This window comes from Meles meles, chromosome 2, assembly GCF_922984935.1.
Source record: "Meles meles chromosome 2, mMelMel3.1 paternal haplotype, whole genome shotgun sequence".
NCBI classification, from domain to species: domain Eukaryota; kingdom Metazoa; phylum Chordata; class Mammalia; order Carnivora; family Mustelidae; genus Meles; species Meles meles.
Genome location: NC_060067.1, coordinates 170,874,287 through 170,896,462, shown reverse-complemented (window position 1 = coordinate 170,896,462; position 22,176 = coordinate 170,874,287). Strand labels below are relative to the sequence as shown.

The following is a 22,176-nucleotide window of genomic DNA, read 5'->3' as shown; positions in this document are numbered from 1 at the left end:
CTAATAGACTCAAAGATCTTCAGTTCTTCTGTAAAAGAAAGCAAAAAGTGGTCAAGCCTATATTCAGTACTTAATGTTCCGGCGTTTTATCTTAGTTGGAAATGATCTGGATACTCAGTGAATTAAACTTGATTTAGCAAAACTTTAAGGTTTCAGTGTTGCCAAAAAGATCTGGGAAAACTACTTAAAAAGTTCACATAAAACCTTTTTACCTACCTATTCAATTTACTTGTTCTTAACAATGGTTAGAATACCCACAAAACAGCACAACTCAGATAGGACATTAGACAGCCACTGTTTCTTGTTGACAAATTTAGTAACATAATATGAACATATTTGATGAGTAAACCTTGCTATGATAAACGTGTCCTGCTTAATGTTGAAAACTCTATAAAGACATATCTATTTTAATTAAACCAACAGACATAAACCATTTTTTTTTATTTATTTATTTGACAGAGAGAGAGATCACAAGTAGGCAGAGAGGCAGGCAGAGAGAGAGGAGGAAGCAGGCTCCCCGCGGAGCGGAGAGCCCGATGTGGGGCTCGATCCCAGGACCCTGAGATCATGACCTGAGCCGAAGGCAGCGGCCTAATCCACTGAGCCACCCAGGCGCCCCGACATAAACCATTTTTAATAATGAATGTCTTCCCAGATCATATGAACCTGAAAAAGCACTTGAATTAGTTTCTATTCTATTTCTGAAATTTAGAAATACTTAATTTATAAGCCAATTAAGTAGACCTCTTTACAAGTTAATTTTAGCAATTTAGCATTTTTCAGAGGTAGAAAATGCCACCCACCTACAGATAGACAGATAGACAGACATTAATAAATAAGCAGAAACCTGGGAGTTATTATTTTTTAATTTTTACCATAAGACAGGTAGGATAATACAGAACTCACTAGTTTACAAAAGAACAGTTGGTTCCTAACTTTTTCTGGCAGATGGACTAAGTTAAGGTTACGGGCTCCTTGACTAAAGGTTTTTCTGTTAATATTTGTGAAGGAGATACATGATTTTTCATTTATCTACGTTTTGGATGACTTTTACTCCTTTCATTCTACTTCTTTTTTTTTTTTTTTTTTTTTTTTTTTTTTTTTTAATATTTTATTTATTTGACAGAGAGAGAGGTCACAAGCAGGCAGAGAGGCAGGCAGAGAGAGAGGGAGAAACAGGCTCGCCACTGAGCAGAGAGCCCGATGCGGGGCTCGATCCCAGGACCCTGAGATCATGACCTGAGCCGAAGGCAGAGGCTTAAACCACTGAGCCACCCAGGCGCCCCTCATTCTACTTCTGATAAGAATTACCTCACTGAAGTTTGTCCTTTTGATATTTTCATCTCAAAATCACAGGGAAAGAATGCAAGTTCCTCCAAGAAGGACTTTTGTTTTCTTTTCTTTCTTTCTTTCTTTTTTTTTTTTAAAGATTTTATTTATTTATTTGACAGACAGATCACAAGTAGGCAGAGAGGCAGGCAGAGAGAGAAGGGGAAGCAGGCTCCCCGCTGAGCAGAGAGCCCGATGCGGGACTCCATCCCAGGACCCTGAGATCATGACCTGAGCTGAAGGCAGAGGCTTAACCCACTGAGCCACCCAGGCGCCCTAAACAGATTTACTTTGAATTGCCTCTCCATGTGCATTTCTAGTTTTGTAAAGATTTTTTTTTTTCTTCAAAGATTCAGGTTATAGTCTGGATGTGAAAGGACTGACGTATCCGTACACCTATGTGGGAATGCTTCTCTTTCCCATATTTAGCTTAGAGAAGGACTTAGCCAGCTTCCATCTGTTTTTCCAGGATCCCATCTGTAGCCTGCGAATGGAGTTTAAAGCAGAGAGTTCGTAGGTCTGAAATTTGCTAGAATTTGAGAAGCTTTTCTGTTTTGTCTTGTCTTTTTTTTTTTTTTTGAGAGAGAGAGTGCACCCAAGCGTGGGGGTGAAGCAGTGGGAGAGGAAGGGAGAGAATCTTAAGCAGCCTCCATACCTGATGTGGGGCTCCATCCCAGGACCCTGGGATCATGACCTGAGGCGAAGGCAGACGCTCAACCAACTGAGCCACCCAGGTGCCCCTCTTGTTTTATTTCTTTTTTTTTTTTTTTAAAGATTTTATTTATTTATTTGACAGAGAGAAATCACAAGAGAGGCAGGCAGAGAGAGAGGAAGGGAAGCAGGCTCTCCGCTGAGCAGAGAGCCCGATGCGGGACTCGATCCCAGGACCCTGAGATCATGACCTGAGCCGAAGGCAGCGGCTTAACCCACTGAGCCACCCAGGCGCCCCCTCTTGTTTTATTTCTTAATTTTAGTTTTCCCTTGGCTCTTAAAGGGAATAATGTAGCAGTTTATCAGGAAATCCCTGAGTCTTGTCAACTCTGAGAGGAGTTCAGAAGGGAAACCCTTCTTTGACAGTAGATACGGAGATGCCCAAGTCAATGATTATTGACTTGGGGACTCTGTTCACGGTTAAGTAAAGTTACTTCACAGAGAGGATATGAGGAATGAGCACTCAGATAAAGGAGGCTGGTAGAGCAGCAGGAATTACATCAGTACTGCAGCCTTTTGCTTTAGGTACCTCTTTTTAAAAAATTTTTTTCAGTAGTCTTTTGCAATAAATGTTTCAGTGGAACTCTTTTGCCATTTGGAACCTTTTGGAGGCTTGTGTATACCAGTTAAAATTGTGTATCACATTCTCTTTGTTTAATTTGGGAATACTTTTTTTTTAAAAGATTTATTTATTTATTTTTTTAATTTGACAGAGAGAGAGAGAGATCACAAGCTGGCAGAGAAGCAGGAAGAGAGAGATGGGGAAGCAAGCTCCTAGCAGAGAGCCCAATTCGGGGCTTGATCCCAGGACCCTGAGATCATGACCTGAGCCAAAGGCAGAGGCTTAACCCACTGAGCCAACCAGGTGCTCCTGGGAATCCTTGCTTTTAAGGGCATTTCTTAAATTGAGCTGATCTAATTGGAACATTACTCATAATGGCCACTGTAATTCTAGCTTGTCGTTAGTAAGATTTTGCCATTTTTGTAGATATTTATAGCTTCTGGGACCACAGTTCTTAGACATAAAATAAGCAAGTATGCCAGATGGTGGCACACTTCACTCTTTAGAAATTAAGGATCTTTATCTTTATTATTATTTATTATTTATTTTTTAGCTTAGCCTTTGAGTTGCTCAGAGCCAGATAATACCTAAGAGGGATGAGCTGTGGGGTTGGGGTTGTGCGATGTTTCACAGAAACCTCATTGCACAGAATTTTTCTTGAGGTTGGCAGGTTACCTATTGTCAACCCTCCTGGTTCTGTGACTAGCTTTGTCCTAACACAGGTGTCTTTGGTCTGGATGGTGAGCACTCCAACAGCTCTTAAATGCTTGACTCCTGCTTACCAATTTTTGTGGCTTTTTTGGCCTCCCCGATTCCCATGAGCAGTTAACCTTTCCATCATGTGCACATTTGCAGAAACCAGTAGTAATATCTGAGGAACTGAAACTGTGGACATGAGCCGTAACCAAAGAACTGGGGGCTGGGGAAAGTGTTGAACCAGCAAACCTCAAAGAATGGGGCCTATAGACTGATTCCAAACAAATGGGAACTGCAGCTTCTCCCGACAGGCATGGAATCTGGGGAAGGATTCCCAACAGAGAACCGCAGACTGAAATGTCAGCACTTGCCAGAGTAGAATCTGAGAACAGAATTGAAATCATGGGTTTGGCAGTTTCTGTGGAATGGCCAGTAGAAGGCCCTGTGTGCACCACCAGCAGTCCCTATGGAGCCTTGGCCTGGGAAAAGGGTTGAACCAGCAGAGCCCAGCAGATGGGGATTGCAGCCTGGAGGCTCCGCATGGTGGGGAACTACACACTGCTAGCAATAGTTCCCACACAGAACTTGGGACAGGATTAGGGGATGGGGTTTTTCACTCAAAAAACCTGGGATTGTGGACTGCAGAGGCAGTTACTTAGAGGGCTTGATGCAGAGAGTGGAGCACAGAACCAAGAGAGAACTTACCCCTGGCACTCGGACATGATGAGCAAGACCATGAGTTCAGAGTGGTTGTGGGGTACCATGACTGTGTTTCCCATTTTCCCCGGAGCTGTCGGAAGGCTCCTTCAATCCCACCACTGCCACCAAATGTGTTAAATAACAGACAACTGCATAAATTTAAAGATCAAATTGGCTTTATTCAACAACTCATGAATTGGGCAGCATCCCATCTAGCAAGTACTGCAGAAAGGAACTTCATTGAGTTGCAGAAAAGGAAAGGTTTTTAAAGGCAGAGAGGGAGAGGAAAAAGGAAATGATTCACAAAAATTTACATTGTTTTGGGCAAGGTGACCTTTTTGGGGGGGAACAGAAAAGGGTCTGCCTATAGATTACCTCCTAATGCTGACCAGGAAGTTCCAGATTGCTTGTTTGAAGGCCCCATTTCTGGCAGAAGCTGAAGCTGCAGTTGGGGTAGGTCTTAAATCTGGGTGGGGTTTAGCATATGTGACTCCATCCTGGGCCTATTGGCTCCTTTTTAATGGGGGTTAAGTGGTTAAATAAAAGAACATTCCAACAATTCCCATGAGAGGAAAATACTGATGGGAAACGTTTGGAAAACATTTTCAAACTTCACAAGCATTATTTCAAAACTAAAACAATAAGGAAATTATATTTTCTACACATCAGGCTCAAAAATGAGGAACAAATTAAAAGGCTAAAAATCACTGGCATTGCTTCTAGGCAACAGATCTGTTTACCTGACTCAGGAGTCTCAGGTCACAGAGGTCAGGTGCTGGTCATACTGCCCTCAGCCTAAGCCCTGGTGGCTGGTGGGTGACTTGAGGCAAGTTGTTTGACTTCTCCAGGCCTCACATCCATCATCCGGAAAATGGAGACATCAGGAGCTATTTTATAGGGCTTTTGGGGCCTGGTGCACATTCGGGTGTGTAATTTGTATCACCTGGGAGCACAAGTGACAAAATTGTCATAAATCACAGCTAAATTAGAGAGGAATTTGGCAGTGGCATTGGAAACGCTATTTAAAGGGTTATAAAATTTCCCTCCTGGAAGTTAAGGAACTATGTCAATAGGAGACCATGTTAATTTTCAGCTGTCTATGGCATCATTTCTTACAATAGGAAGAAAGAGGAAATGGGAAAAAATAGGAAATGAAGTTACATGGAAAAAGCAGAAACAACTGTGGAGAATATTTAACCATATATTCGTAACGCTCATTCTGTGTTGGTTGGCTGTGGCCTGGATGTTACCGTTAACCTGTGTTGAATAGTTACTTTGTTTCAGATTCTGCACTGACCACATTACCTATATTGTCAGCCGTAGCCTTCCCAACAGTCCTATGAAGTACACAGTATTACAACTTGTGGTACTGTGGCTTATATGAAGAAATATGTATTTGGTCTTCATCCCCATTTCTTGTGAAGGACTATTAAACCTTGGAATTTCCTCAGGGAGGAGAGCGGGTCAAGGTGTCTTTGTTATATTAATGAGGTAATCTTTGTGCCATATCTTAGAATGGGGCTGGTTGCCAGGAGAACCAACCCTGTGATGAGAGGTCTGGAGCTCAGTCCCACAGCCAGCTTCCAAGGAGCCTGGGAGGGGCTGGAGGTTGAATCAGGCACTAATGACCAATGATTTAATCAATTGCCTGTGTAATGAAGGCTCCATAAAAATTCAAAGGATGGGGTTCAGAGAACTTCTGGATTGGAGAACAATTGGAGATTTGGGGAGAGTGGTGGCCTAGGAGAGGACATGGCAGCTCTGTGCTCTTTCCCCTCATCTTGCCTTATGTATCTCTTCCATCTGGCTGTTCCTGAGTTATGTAATTTTATAATATACCAGTAGTGTACTAGTAAAATGTTTCCCTGAGTTCCATGAGCCACTCTAGCAAATTAATCAAAACCGAGAAGGGGGCTGTGGGAGCCTCCAGTCTCTCACTGGATGGTCAGAGGCATGGCTGGTAACCTGCACCACCTGTGTCCAAAGGTGGTGGCGGTCTTGTGGGACTGAGCCCCTGTCTATGGGACCTGACACTGTCTCCAGGTAAAGAGTGTCAAAATTGAGTTGAATTGTAGGACGCCCCCGTTGGTGTCTGAGAATTGTTTGTGGTGTGGGAAGCTTCACCCCACAATAGAAATTGAGTGCAGAACCTCTAGACTCTTACTTTATTGGTGAGGAAGCTGAGACAGGATGGGATTCAAATTCATGTTGGTATAACTTGGGAGTCCAGACACTTAACCCACCATGTTATATCCCTGGCCCTAACCACTGCTCCTACTAGAAGAAGCTCTTCAGAAGGATAACAAAGAAAAGAAAAAGTGATGGGTATAACTTTATTTAGTCTAGACAGGGAAAAGATTTTCAACAGATTATTAAGAGTTATATACTGTTGGGGTGCCTGGGTGGTAAAGTTGGTTAAGTGTCCGACTCTTGGTTTTGGCTCAGGTCATGATTGCAGAGTTGTTTGAACCCCACGTCTGGCTCCCTGTGCTTAGTGTGGGGTCTGCTTGAGATTCTCTTTCCCTCTGGCCCTTCTGCTCATGCTCTCTTTCTCTCTCTCAGATAAATTTAAAAAAAAAAAAAAAGGAAAAGAAAATGATATATTGTGGGTTTTGTCTTTACGGAGAGCTTAAATAAGGGTAAATTCAGGTAAACTTTAAAATGAACGATTTAGAAAAATTTCCTGAATTAACCAATTAACTGTTCACATGAGTTTCCTGGGAGCCCTGAAGGAAGATTCCATATTGCAAAATAAAAGAGGCTAGATTAGGGGCACCTCAGTGGCTCAGTCAGTTAAACATTTACCTTCAGCTCAGGTCATGATCCCAGGGTTCTGGAATCGAGCCCTGCACCAGGTTCTCTGTTTAGTGGGAAATCTGCCTCTCCCTCTTAAAAAAAAAGAGGCTAGGGAGCACCTGGGTGGCTCAGTTGGTTGAATGTCTGTCTTCGGCTCAGGTCATGATCCCAGGGTCCTGGAATTGAGCCCCACATTGGACTCCTTGGTCAGGGGGCGTCTGCTTGTTCCCCTCCCTACCCCACTTGTGCTCTCTCTCACAAGTAAATAAATAAAATCTTTAAAAAAAAAAAGAGTCTAGATTATTACCTTTCTCATTGTGTTATTAAATAGTTTTTTGGCCTAGAAGCGAGAGGGCAAATTAATTTCTCTTTCATATAATAGTATAAATGGGTAGGTAGGTCTAAAGGAAACATTTTGCTTTCACTTTAGCCATTAGTTGTTTTCTTTGCCTACCAAGTTGGCAGGTGAAATTTAGCCTGTTCATGATGGTGGTCTTTAGGTCATCCTACGAGCATCTAGTAGATTGGTGAGCTCTAAGCATAGGGAATACAGAGCAGTGGGTCTTTCTTCCTTCAGACTGAGGCTCATCCTCGTTCTTACTTCAAATCTACCGTAGAAACCAGAAGGAGATTCAGAAGTCAAACCCAAGTGATAGAAGGCAGAGCTTCGCAACTTTAAAGTTTATGCATGTCCCTGTAGAGCTCTGCTGACCGGGCATCCTGACGTCTCCTGAGCTGCACTCAGAGTGGAGAAACAAGGTCCAGGAAAGTCCGGGCTCTGGAACTACACAGACTGGGTTCACATAGTGATTTTGCAGAACTCTGGCCATGCGCAATGATCAAATCCTTGCAAGCCTTAATTTCTTCATCTGCAAAATGGAGAAAATACCAGCTCATGAGATTGGCATATTGTCAGATTGAAGATCCGTGAAACTAGTAAATTCATTACCCCTCCCACTTTAGCACTCGATGAACTTGGTCCCACATGGTCCGTTTACACACAGGATGTGAATGGTGTTAACCGAATCCTGTAGTAGTGGCATGTGTGCAAAAGTGTACCTGTGTGTGTGTGTGCGTGCACGTGCCCATGTGTGCATAGTCATTCAGATGTGTGTCCACAGAGTAAGGGACAAGGGACCCCAGAGCCCCCGAGTGCAAGCCTTCGAGTAGCACGCCTGTGAAGCCACACTGTTCACACAGGTGCACTTTGTCTCTCATGTGTCTTTCAGATGCTTTTTCATTTTTTTCCTAAACTTTTTTTTCCTAATTCTTACCAGACTTAGATAAAAAAAAGCATGTAGAAGTGAAGATGGATCAGGCTTTGCTGCTCATCCACAATGAACTGCACGGAACAAACCTGACTGTCTTCTGGAACTCCGAACGCTGTTATCACGTAGGTATTATGTTCATGCTCACAGTGTTGTTTGCTTTGGGGCTCTTTGAAATGATCCCCAGTGCTCTCCTGCCTGAAGCCCTTCACGTGTTCACTTCGGTTTTATAGGTAAGGACACAAATAGAAAGACTCAGGAGACAGATAATCAGAGGGAATGCCTAGCAGTGAACAACGTGTCTCTTACCTTTTTCCCTCCCCATCTTTTAAAACTCAGTTCTTGGTGATGAGTGAAAGTGATAGACAGGCCATGTTTTATTTTACTCCTCTGCCTGATGCATAACTCTGTTGCTGGACCACAGAAGGAAGAAGTGAGAACCTTGGTATTCTCCAAGGGCAGAGGTAGTGATGACAACCAGGAGGCTTAGGTTGAAGTATGAGACTTATTCCAGGGATCTGCCCTCCTGATGATAAAGGATCTATTTGTTTTTATTAAGTTTTTAATTTTAATTCCAGTACAGTTAACATGCAGTGTTACTATTGGTTTCAGGTTTACAGTGTGGTAGTTCAGCAGTTCTGTACATTACTCAGTGCCCTGTCCTCCCACTCATCTGCCCTCTGGTAACCATCGGTTTGTTCTCTATAGTTAAGAGTCTGTTTCCTGGTCTTTGCTTCTCTCTCCTTTTTCTTGCTTTTTCCCGCCTTTGCTTGGTTGTTGGTAACGGATATATGGAAAGACACTTATGAGCCTGTAAAGGTTGAACAACCAGAAAATGCTATCAAGACATAACCTTTTAAAAATTATGAACATTAATGATAATTTACAAATCTTTAAGCAAATATAGAGACAGATGTTCAAAGGAATGCAAATTATAATAATTTGTATTTTGTAAACCAAATAATAAATATCTGGGAACTGTGGACTTACAGGTGAAGGAAATCAGTTATCTGGTTAAATTGAGAATTTCCTTTCCTCTTTATCTCTCTTCTCTTAAAGTAGAAACACTTAGGATACATACACGTTGAAAAACACATAAATATATTGAAAAAATGTGTAGATTTCGTATCTTCAGGAAGCTAAAGGTACCTGAATGTGTCAGCAAGTGCTTTTCAAAAGAGAACCAAAATTGGAGGAAGGTTTGTATTGTAATGTTAACTATGAGTAATCACTATAACTGACTAAAATAAAAGTAAGATGTAAATGAGAAAAAAAGAAAAAGAAAATTGCTTTTTAGCATCCTAAACAGTATTCCTTGGGGGATCTGGAGGTGGGATAAAGAAGGGAGAAGCAGTGAGTGGGAGACAGAAATCTGGGCTTTCACTGCAGTGAAGGTGATCTGTTAATTTGACTATTAATTATTTTCAGACATAAATTAGAATAAACAAGGCTATTTCATTTTTTAAAGTAGACATGTATGTATGTAATATAAGTAGACATGTAAGTATGATAATATAATAGTTAATGTTACTGTATCTTTAAAATATTATCAGAAAAGAGTATGCAATATGGGAAATATATAAATGACAAAAAAGGCAATAAAAGTAGAAGAAGGAATTCAGGGTGAGCAAGTCTAGACTAATTGCAACAAATACAATTGGATTAACTTGCATAAAAATAAGATTCATTTGTATTAAAATATTGGGAGTAATTTCAAATTCCTTTTGGAAAAAGGAAAGTTATACATAAATACATTGACTAATAACATATTAAAGACATATTATACTTATAACATATTGTACATAATATATTATGCTTAAAAAGAATACATTAAGAACAAAGGACATATACATTGTTACTTTCATGAGGTAGATGTGGGAATAAAGGGGGCCGGTCAGGCTTTAAGTATGTGCATAAATGGTAAATGAAATGTTAATATTAAAATAGAAGCACACCAAATGAAAAGGCTCGGAATTGAGATGGGCCCCTGCAACGCATGGACAGTAATAGTAGGGAAAGCTCGGTTAAGCATCCGAATCTTCAGGTCAGGATCTCAGGGTGGTGAGATCAAGCCCTACATTGGGCTCTGCACTCAGTGTGGAGTCTGCTTGAGATTCTCTCTGTCTCTTCCTCTGTCCCTCCTGCTCATGCTCTCTGTCTCTCTCTAAAATAAGTAAAGTGTTTGGGTGCTCATTTGGTTAAGTGGCTGACTCTTGAATTTGGCTCAGATCATGATCTCAGGATCCTGGGATTGAGCCCCATATCGGGCTCCGTGCTCAACTGGGGAGTTTGCTTGTGGATTCTCTTACTCCTTTCCCTCTGTCTCTCCCTGTGCTCGCTCTGTCTCGAAAATAAATAAATCAATCTTTAAAATAAATAAATCTTAAAAAAAAAAGTGATGGTAGAAACTACAGAACAAAACTGTGGTGAGAAATAAGCATCACTATTATCAGACTCAGTGGGGTTTAGGGATTAAACTGGTGAATGGAACCACACCAGAAAGTGGTAGAATGGAGTGGTTAAGAGCATGGATTCTGCCAGCCAGAGCGCCTGGTTTGAATCCTGCCTCTAGCACTTCCTGCCTATGAAAATGAGAGAAAAATTAACATGAGTCAAGAGATGATTTTGTTTTGTTTTGTTTTATTTTAAGTAGGCTCCATGGCCGGTGTGGAGCCCAGTGTGGGGCTTGAACTCACAACCCTGAGCTCAAGACCAGAGCTGAGATTAAGAGTCAGCTATGTAACCAACTGAGTCACCCAGGGGCCCCAAGAGATTTTTTTTTTTTTAAGATTGTATTTATTTATTTATTTATTTATTTATTTATTTATGAGAGAGAGAGAGAGCACAAGCAGGGGGAGCCAGGGCCAGAGGAAGAGGGAGAAGCAGACTCCCAGGGAGCCTGATGCAGGACTCAATCCCAGGACCCTTAGGGTTAAGCAGATGCTTAACTAAAATAAGCAACTCAGGTGTTCCCCCCCCCCCCGCCTTTTTTTTTTTTGGGAGAGAGTGTGAGTGGAGTAGGGGGTAGAGGGACAGAGGGAGAGAGAGAATCTTTAGCAGGCTCCACGCCAACACAGAGCTCAGTCTCACAACCCTGAGATCATGACTTGAGCCCAAATTAAAAGTCAGATGCTTAATTGACTGAGCCACTCAAGCACCCCAAGAGATGATTTTTTAAAAATAAAAGTTGTGGGGCGCCTGGGTGGCTCAGTGGGTTAAAGCCTCTGCCTTTGGCTCAGGTCATGATCTCAGGGTCCTGGGATCAAGCCCCATGTTGGGCGCTCTGCTCAGCAGGGAACCTGCTTCCTCCTTTCTCTCTTTGGCTGCCTCTCTGCCTACTTGTGATCTCTGTCTGTCAAATAAATAAATAAATAAATAAAATCTTTTAAAAAAAAGTCTTTCTTCTTAAAAAAATAAATAAAAGTTGTACAATTGACAAATTATTGATAAATAGAAATTAATAAAATTATAAATTAGGATATGGATAACTGCTGTAATTAACATAATTATGGTCAAATGGATAGTTTATAAGTGGATACATTCAAAATTCAAGAATTGATTTCCTTCAAAAAATATGATATGAAGATTGATTCAAGAAATTGAGAATGTAAGTAGATCAGTCACTGATTAAGAAATCTGGAAAGTTATGATGAATTTCTCCACCTAGAAATACAGAATTTTTTCTACATTTTCAAATAATAAAGAATTATCAGTTTATATAAGCGAACCTAAATATAAGCTCCCTCCCCCCTGTAATGATGGCTCAATATCTGATTTATTCTGCAGTATAGATAGGATGTTAAAGTCTGGCAAAGACAGGAAAAGAAATGCAGGTCAGACTTTTTATTTTTTTATTTTTTTTTTTAAAGATTTTATTTATTTGACAGACAGACATCACAAGTAGGCAGAGAGGCAGGCAGAGAGAGAGGGGGAAACATGCTCCCTGCCCAGCAGAGAGCCCGATGCGGGGCTCAATCCCAGGACCCTGAGATCATGACCTGAGCCGAAGGCAGAGGCTTTAACCCACTGAGCCACCCAGGCACCCCACAGGTCAGACTTTTTAATCAGTGTGGGTACAACAGTCTTAAATAAAATTCTGCCAAGTAGAATAAGTTAGCATATTGAAAGATTTGTTTATGATGACTTATATTTTTATCCCTGAGGATAAAGTTCATGAACAGAGTTCATACATAAAGACAATAAGAAAATTTTAGGGCAAAAATATAGGTTAAATGGAGAGATAGCCAATATGATATGAAGACTAAACATAGAAAAAATAGTGGTAATTCACACCTTTAACACAGTTGCCATTAACATAGCAATGGCTACTTTATAGAGTCTATGTAAGGTATTCCCACATCGATAAGAAAAAGTAAGTGAGCAAGAGGATCAAAAGATGGCCCAAAAGAACAGGCAGTGTGGAGACTTGCTATACCAGACAAGATGGATTACCAAGTCACAGCCACTTGTGTAGCCAAAAAAGAGAAAGGAAGACCAGTGGACCAACATAAATATAAGAAGTGGAATCTAATTTACTCTGAGAATTTAACATAACATGTTAAAACTGAAACCATGGGGAAGGTATCTAGAATTATTATATACCATCTGTCAAATACTCTAAGTGGATTCAAGTTAAAATAATTTCCATAAATGTAAAAAATAACTAAAAGAGACAAAATACATTTTTAAACTAATGAAAGAAGAAACAGCAAGCCAGATTAGTATGACTGTATAAAATATTAAAAACTTAAAATTAAAAATAAGAGGTTATAACAAGATGAAAAGGAAAGCAGTAGAATGGGGAAATATTTGAGACAGTTAAAAGTTTAATGTTGCGGTATGAGGACATATTTCTAAGATTATGTTCAAGGGGATTTGTATCTAGGAATGGTTCATACCATAAGAAATATAAAATAACAAAAGAATATTGAATTACTTAATTTACTGATAATTTAAAATGTAATCTTAAATGCCGTGATTTAAGTATTTAGTGCATGAACAAAAAAGATGATCTTTAAATCCTCTTAAGGCTAATGAGAAACAAATTTACTGTAATTTTTCTCTTCTTTTTTTTTTTTTTTAGATATTTTATTTATTTATTTGACAGAGAGAGACACAGCCAGAGAGGAACACAAGCAGGGGGAGCAGCAGAGGGAGAGGGAGAAGCAGGCTTCCCGCAAAGCAGGGAGCCCGATGTGGGGCTCGATCCCAGGACCCTGGGATCATGACCCAAGCCGAAGGCAGACGCTTAACGACTGAGCCACCCAGGCGCCCCTACTGTAATTTTTCTTATTTGAGTACTGTTTGGCCACATAAAACAAGAACCACTAAAATGATTTTTTTTAATAGATTTTATTTATTTATTTGAGAGAGAGAGAGCATGAGAAGGGTGAAGGTCAGAGAGAGAAGCAGACTCCCCATGGAGCTGGGAGCCTGATGTGGGACTTGATCCCAGGACTCCGGGATCATGACCTGAGCTGAAGGCAGCTACTCAACCAACTTAGCCACCCAGGCACCCTAAAATGATTTTTTAAAAAGATAAATATATTTATTTGGAGGGGAGAGGCTGAGGGAGAGGGAGAGAGAAACCCGATGGGCTCAATCCCACTGTCCTGAGATCATGACCTGAGTTGAAAACAAGAGGCAGACACCTAAATGACTGTACTACGCAGGTGCCCCAAAACAATTATTTTTTATTCAGTAACCTCATTTTTGGAAATTTATTTCAGGGTAAGAATTTAAAAGAATAAAAACATCATTGGGGTGCCTGGGTGGCTCAGTCATTAAGTGTCTGCCTTCGGCTCAGGTCATGATCCCAGTGTTGGGTCGAGCCTTGCGTCCGGCTCCCTGCTCAGCGGGAAACTTGCTTCTCCCACTCCCCGTGCTTGTATTCCTGCTCTTGCTGTCTCTCTCTCTGTCAAATAAATGAAACCTTAAAACAAACAAAAAACATGTGTAGATCTTTGAAAACAAGCTAATTTATATGAATTATATTTAATATAAATTATAATTATGTATGGTATATCTTTAAAAACATAATTTATATAAATGTTACACAAAAAGATAAAACAAAAACTTTGAAAGCAGCCTAAACACTCAGAATTCTAGCACTTACTGGATTATAATGCAACCATTTAAAATTTGAATATGTAAATTAGATTAAATTTGAATCATGGAAATTTACTTGTATGTAATATGTAAAACAGTGGAATGCAAGACAGTATATGATGTATTTGTTAATTAGGTGAAGAATTTACACATAATGATATAGGCAAATATTATCTAAGTTATTGGAATTTATAAGGACTTCAGGTGGATACTCATGTGTGCCAACAACCGGTGGCCTTTTAGACACCTCTAACAAATTGTGTTTCTGTTGTACAGTGCTTGTTTCAGGTTCTGGTAAATGTTTCCTGGAGTGGGAAACCCGGGAAGCCTAGCATTGCTGCGGTGGCGGTGAGCACCCAGCATGGATCTCTCCTGCAGCTTAATGACACCTTGGAAGTGAAAGAAGTTTGTAGGTTTGTACCTGCTTTGATTTGACCCTACCGACATGACGCCTGCAGTTTCTGTCTAGTTTTTGTCCCCTATTTGGTTTTTACTTTTTACTTCCATCGTCTGCACTCAGGAATGCCTGTCACTCTACTCTGCTTGGTATGATGTAATTGGTATGGTAATGATGACATTACCATAGTCCAACTCCTTATGTCCTACTCTAACCATTTTTCTTAATTTTACCACGTCTTCGTAGGCTGGAATATAAATTTGGAGAATTTGGAAATTATTCACTCGTGGTAAAGCACGCCCATAATGGAGTCAGTGAAATTGCTTGTGACATAGTTGTCAACAAGAAGCCAGTCGACAGTAACCTTCGTACGTATAGGCTCTTTGTTGATTTTTTTTTAAAATTTGTGTTTTACTTTTTGAATACTTTTTGCAACACTCTGTGTACTTTAAAACTTGGATTAAAGGTTATCTATCTTATTTAGTTGTGTCATGGGTGTATACCAAAAAATTATGTGATATATAAGAAAATTATATGATCAACATCTTCTCATAGATGTTCTCTAGTGTAATGATGAAGCATAAATAAGCCCAAAAAAGTTAGTGCAATAGAAAGAAACTAGAAATAGGGCAAATGACTGTCAAGTATCTTTCCTTGTTTTAGGATAGAGGGTGCAGTATTCCCCGTATGGGTCTTATAGGGACAATTCAGAAGTCCCTGAGATTAAGGAGGGACTGTTTATTCTCTAATAACTTCACTGAAGAAAATCTGTGAGTCCTTCAGCTCAGGTCATGATCCTGGTGTCCTGGAATCAAGCCCCGCATCAGGCTCCCTGGTCAGTGGGGCGTCTGCTTCTCCTTCTCCCTCTACCCATCCCCCGCTGCTCGTGCTTTCTCTTGCTTTCAAATAGATAAATTAAAATCTTAAGAAAAAGGAAATCTGTCGGTCTGAGCCCCCCATTAGATAATCCCTGTGGCCTTAATAAGTACTGTGCACAGCGAAGCTTTTAGAGACCATGGGGTCATGTCAAAAGAATGGAAGAACCCACATGAAAGGGCCAACATGAGCCAGTTCAAGCATTGGAAAAAATAATGAATGTATGGATGGAACACATTGAATCTATAAAAACCAGTGAGTCCCTTCTGAAGCTTCAAAGAACAGAGCCACTTGCCTAAACAAAGGCAATATTTCGGTTGCCTTTGGAGGTAACAAGGACACCTGATATCTGGAGTGTCTTAAAATCATTAATTGAAAGGGAGGATCTAAGCATTTATCCTGTGTTTCCTATTTTAATTGTATTTTAGGATAACTAAGTAGTCTGAGATGTTGAGGGTAAATTCTTTAAGGAATAATTCCAGCTATTACATGTGGCAGAATGGCACGCTATTTTATAACCCTTAATGAAGGAATTGATGTAGACAAAAATTGTGAGTGGATGAAACCATCATATGAAAGAGGAACTGGCACAGGAGGGCTAGGCTTTCCCCATCTGAACACGGGCATTGGGCATATGTTCAACCGCCCCAGGTGCGCCTGATGTGGGGAGTGGGAAAGACACAGCACCATCTGTGAAGCATTCTTCCCCCAAAAAGTTGAACTTTGTTAGTCAAGCCTCTACAGCTACTTGCCCATATGCAGAACATTGGATGGATAGAACGAGTTCAGTGACACCATGAGGAAGCAGACTGACAGATCTAGAACATGAGACTTCCTCATAGATAACTTGTTTCGAACAAGTCAATGTCTGCTTTCGTCTAAACACAACTAAAGAGACATAATGAGCAAATAGAAAATGTGAACCTTGTATCCTGACCTGAACACACTAACTACAAATAGCATTTTTGAAATAACTAGAAAAATTGAAATATGGACTCTGTTATAGAGGAGTTGTTAATGATATGGTAGATGTAAATATGTATATAACAAAAGGTCCATTTTTAAGAATCTTTTAATTTTTTTTTTTAAGATTTCATTTATTATTCGACAGAGAGAGACACAGCGAGAGAGGGAACACAAGCAGGGGGAGTGGGAGAGGGAGAAGCAGACTCTCCTGTTGAGCAGGGAGCCTGATGCGGGGCTCGATCCCAGGACCCTGGGACCATGACTTGAGCCAAAGGCAGATGCTTAACAACTGAGCAACCCAGGTGCCCTAAGAATCTTTTAATTTTGAAATGATTTTAGACTTACAAGAAACATGGGAAAAAAGCATTCCCATAAATCCTTCTCCCAGCCCTCACTCTAACCCTAACCCTAAAGCCCTAAACTATATAATCATAGTACAGTACATGGTATAGTTACCCATATATAATGATTGAAACCAGGACGCTAACATTAATATAGTGCTGTTAACTGATGAAGGCTTTTCAGATTTCTCCCATTGTTCCTTCAAGGTCCATTCTTTGGTCCAGGATGCAGTCCAGGATCCCACAGCCCTTTTAGTTGTTAGGTTTCTGCAGCCTTTCTTTGTCTTTTTTGACCTTGACACTGGAAGAGGACTGGCCAGTTATTTTGTTATTTGCACTTGCTTGCTGTTTTCTCTCAGCTAAGTAGAAGGTATGCATTTTCCATAGATGTCTCCAGAAGCCTCCTCAGTGGGCCACGTCAGGGGTTGCATGATGTCAACACGTCTTGTGAGGCCTGTGCTTTAGAGCTACGTACTGAAGGTGGACGGAGGAAATGACATCATGTCTGGGATTTGCTTAAAAATATTTCGAGCAAAAAACCAGAGGCAGAGTAGCAACAGACGAAGCAAGAGTGACAGTATCTTGATAATTCTAGAATCTGTATCTAGAATCTGTATTCTAGTATCTAGAATAATTCTAGAATCTACTATGATTATTATGCGAGTCTCTGTTCTTTTGTCTATGTTTGATATTTTTCATAATGAAAACGAGCGCTCCTCTAATGATGAATGTTCTCAAGTGTTTTTAGGAAAGTTAGCAGAAGAATATAGGCTTTTCCCTTGTTTTATTTGCATTTTTTAATTTATAGATTAAACTTAATGACCTGACAGCTTCCATGCTTAGGATGACACTTCGGTGATATGGTATTTTCTTTGATTTTTTTTATAGCTGTGTGTATCGCATTCCTTATTGGTGTGGCACTCATCATTGCAGTATCCTTTCTGAGGTTTTTGTTGAGGTAAGCAAATGTTAGGGGAGGGCACAGTTGGGGGAGGTAGAATATAGAAAAAAATAAATTCAGGAAGGCTAGTTTGGCCCTTTCAGTGACCATTATCCTTTGATTAAATGAATACTTAACTGGGTCTGCCATGCCCAGTCCAGCCTGGGGTATGAGGGATCAATGTAGAATAAGAGGTGGTCCCTGACTTCAGGGTCATGATAACCTAGTTCGAATGGATCTTTGCCTTCAGTCCTCCCAGATGGCTGAAAAGAGAGCAGAAAATGCTTGAGAAGTCATTATTCCCCAAAGGATCTCACAGCCTGCTTTGTAGTGATTGGGAGGTGGCCTGGGCTGATCTCAGAAGGCAGCTGCTGCCTTACATTTCTCCTCCTGTCCTACCCTGAGCCCTGAGGCCACCCTTCTTTTCCAGCTTCCCAGCTCCTGCCCTCCGGGCATCAGGCAGCAGAGATGGAGGCTGGGGTGCTGGATCTCCAGACCTCGGCGTGGACTCGCTTTTCCCTGCTTGAGACTGGCAGGTTGGCGAGGGGTTCCTTCTCTGTCTGCCTGGTTAACAGCGAGTCCACACGAGATGAGAGAGTGAGAGTGAGTGAACAGACTGGGAAAGAAAAAGAAAGTCACATAGATACAGGCTGGCAGGTCACCTTTCAAAGGAAAGTTCTTTCATATTTTTAAAGAAGTAAGATTGATGGAATTTTCACATGCTCAGCCTGTTAGGGTCTGGAAGGATCACAAGATTTTATTTATGGGTGAGACGTATTCATACTGGAAGGGAGAAAACCTAGTATTTCAAATCTGCTGCCTTGAGGCAACCTAGTAGCTTGGGGGAGTTCAGACACTCTTGACTCTCTTCCTTTGTGTATCCTAGAAATACAAGGGTTTATAAGGGTAAAAGGACTACTACTTGCTCAGAAGCCGATTTTTAAACCTGACTGCTTTTTAGGGGCAGAGTTGTTTGTTTGAATTAAGATATTATCTTGTCAATCTTTTGGTAAGATGCAGATACTACTCCAGTTTATTAATGTTTTCATTTGGTCCCTTTAATATGAATGGATCTTTGGCATCACTTTTTAAAGTAATTGGTAGCTGATCTTGAGCTCTTGGAAAGGGAACAAACCCCACCTCATTCCACTGTGGAACCGAAACTCCTCATAGCTTGTGGTTCACCTCTTCAGCCTTGCAGGCAGAATGCTCTGCTGGCAAAGTGGGAGTCCCTTGTCCCTTGCCCCAGCACTTTCCAGCGGGCCCCTGGAAGTCCAGGGATGTTCGGGTGTGTTGGAACCAGAACCAAATCTGAGTTGGTAGTAAGAATACAGGCTCTCTCTCCTTTCACTGGGAGGACAAACATGGAAAAGGAAATCAAGCGCGTTTCTAAAATTTTAATTTTTAAATATCTTACCTTCTCCTTTTGCCCTTCTTAGATGTCTTGATTTTAATAGTTTTCATGTGATGGTGATGTTACCAGTGCTGAATAAAGTAGAAATAGGAGTGAGTTGTGGAGAATAAAGAGAAAAAATAAGAATATATGCCTTAGATATGTGGGTCATGTTTAGAGGCTGATTTGAATAATTAAGCTGAGAAAAAACTTACGAGACAGAAATTGAACTGGCTCTTTTGTGATAAGAATTACTGATAATAAAATTATTGATAATAAAACTAAGGAATTATTGATAATATTTTAAAACTGAATAATGGAACTGTAGTTCTATTAAAAAAAGAGGGGTCGTTTATTTTTTAGATCTACAAACTGCAGTATTTATGGATTAAATGATTTTGGGGATTCTTTAAAATAGTCAACCTAAGGCAGGCAAGAGGGTGAGGGGTGGGAGTCTGGATGAAGTAAAACCCACCACACTTAAAGACACTTTAAAATGTTTAAGTTTTTGACTTGTATAGAGTATGAACTTAATGAATTTTTTTCAATACAGTATCCAATCATTTTGAAAATTCTGCCAAAGAAAATAAATTAACTGAGCTTTTTATTTATTTACAGTTTAGATGACTTTCATAATTGGATTTCTAAAGCAATAAATTCCCGGGAAACTGATCGCCTCATCAATTCTGTGAGTTATTAGCATGCAACATGTGTGGTGGTTTTCTCTATTTGGAATTTATAATTCCCTATTTAATAATCTTTATTATCTGGTTTAATTAATCTTATTGATATTGTGGAAGGCCAGGTCAGTCATGTGTTCTGTAGCCTTCATAAAGAGCAGGCAGCCTTATCTGCAGCTCTGGTGAAGGGCACCATCCCCTTCTCTTTCCTGGTGAAGCTGGAATTTTCGGTTGCATTATATGCATGGTGTGGAGACATTTTTCTCTCTGCAGGCTGCACTGTTGAATTGATCCAGTTAAATAGAGAATATCAAGATAAAAACAATAGAGCCATCAATATGAAATCTAAAAATCGATGGCTTCCTGTGGTAATTAAATATATTGTTTATTTTAATACATTCATTATGGACATAGATATGTTCATAAATGGGCACATTTGCTTGTCCTCTCATACCAGATGCACTTACGGACCAGGTCTTTGTGGTCGTTCATCAGCATGGCTCAGCAGACAGCACAGAAATCAACTGTGAAAAACTAAACCTCTGGGTGGGATTTTTACAAAAGCAAATTAAAGGATTGTTCCGGACAATGGTTTTTAGCTCTCCTATCTGTTAATTTCTTCCCTAAGAAACCAGAAAACTGAAATTAACTCACTAGTATTATCAACTGGCTTGTTTCTCTCCCCGTTTTTCTGAAGGAGCTGGGGTCTCCAAGCAGGGCAGCCTCCATCAGTGGCGACGCTCAACCAGAAGCATGGCGTCCGCCTGCTGCAACACCACGCCTCCGCTGTGTAGACACATTCAGGGGGTATGTGGGGCTCCCATGGGGCATGGTGGGCACAGGCAGTCTAGAATTACATGTTTACACATAAACACGCTTTTAACTATTTTACATATCTTTTACTTCATAGGGTAGGCAGGACTTCTTGCTGTGAGAATAAAATCAGTGGCCTCTCTTTACTCAAAAACTGTCATGTTAGCAAATATAAAGTTGCTGGAGAAGAATCAGGGGATGAACCAGAGCCAGTTTGTGCTAGTACAGAGATTCTGCTGAGTTAAGGTCATGTGGGCAGGCAGTGGCACATGGGGCTTCCCTGTCCATCCGCAGCCCCCTGTCCCATCAGACAAATGAAATACCAGCGTGCGCCAGCCCCGGCCCTTCCCCATTGCTAGCAAAACAGCTTGAATATCAAGCCCTCTGGGAGGCAAATCCAGCGTCCTGCAGCAACTTGTTATTTTAGAGTTTGGGTAGAAGTGTGAGGGCCAGGACCCAATTCTGGAAATAAAGTTTAAAAGCATATAGCTGAAAATAAACATGTAGGTCTTAGGCCTTCCATTTCTACCCATGGAGGGCTTTCATTTTTTATTTTTTTTATTAAGATTATTTATTTATTTGATAGAGTAGGAGATAGAGGAGAAAGAGTAGGAGAAGCAGACTCCTCACTGAGTGAGGAGACAGACCCTATGGGACTCAGTCCCAAGACCCTGGGATCATGACTTGAGCCAAAGGCAGACACTTAACTGACTGAGCCACCATGTGCCCCTTATGGAGGGCTTTGAAACTCTAGTTATAATTACAATTCTGTCCCAGCCTCCCCAGACACTGAGTACTCCGGGGTGCATGTTGGAAACAGGCAGTAATAAGAATTAAAACCATTGCAAAGGATTTTTAAATTCTCACCCTGTGCCAGGTACTGTTCTTACTTGTTGTAGTTCATTCAATCCCTTCACAATCCCATGAGGCATGTACTTTTAAAATGTCTGTTGTGCAGGTGAAGAGACTAGGCCACAGAGTTAAGTAACATGTCTGAGGTCACTTGAGGATGACGTGGGATGGCTGGGATCTGACTCCAGGAGTTTGGCTCCAGAGTCCCCACAGATAACTGCAGTGACACACTCAAGTCTTCATTCTTCAGTATCCTACATAATCAGCATTAAACAGTAGCATATTTAGAGTCTGTTTTATCATATTCCTCTTTCTTTTTTTTTAGGAGAGGGACAGGGAGAGGGGCAGAGGGAGAGAGAGAATCTTAAACAGACTCCATGCCCTCCATAGAGCCCAATGTGGGGCTCGATCTCACAACCCTGAGATCATGACCTGAGCTACAAGAGTCAGAAGCTTAACCAATAGCCACCCAGGAGCTCCTATTCCTCTTTCTTTCTGATTCTCATTGCCGCTTTTGGAGATGAGATGTTAGTTGGTAGATAGGAACTAACATTTGTTAAGTGCCTAAAATGTGCCAAGCGCTGGTTAGGCACCATGATATACATCATTTTCCTCAGTGGTTCCAGGGGTCCCTGTGGGCGTGTTCCCTGTCTTACAGAGGAGCACACTGAGGTAACTGATGAGAGTTTTGCCCTAATCAGAGTTGAGGGCCCATGATTCGAGCCTTCAGCTTTAATGACTATATGCCT

The 22,176-nt window shown here is 40.8% G+C and overlaps 1 protein-coding gene across 2 annotated transcripts in view; it reads left to right on the top strand.

Annotated features, from left to right (window-relative positions):
* HGSNAT (heparan-alpha-glucosaminide N-acetyltransferase) overlaps nt 1-22,176 on the top strand; it is a 46,104-nt gene that overhangs the window by 9,094 nt on the left and 14,834 nt on the right. The window contains exons 2-7 of one of the 2 annotated variants that reach the window (XM_045997514.1): nt 8,071-8,186; nt 14,446-14,582; nt 14,813-14,934; nt 17,638-17,707; nt 19,701-19,770; nt 20,460-20,569. In XM_045997514.1, coding sequence (XP_045853470.1) covers nt 8,071-8,186; nt 14,446-14,582; nt 14,813-14,934; nt 17,638-17,707; nt 19,701-19,770; nt 20,460-20,569 — 625 coding nt within the window. The remainder of the gene's footprint in view (nt 1-8,070; nt 8,187-14,445; nt 14,583-14,812; nt 14,935-17,637; nt 17,708-19,700; nt 19,771-20,459; nt 20,570-22,176) is intronic. The other variant, XM_045997515.1, reaches the window with a different exon arrangement.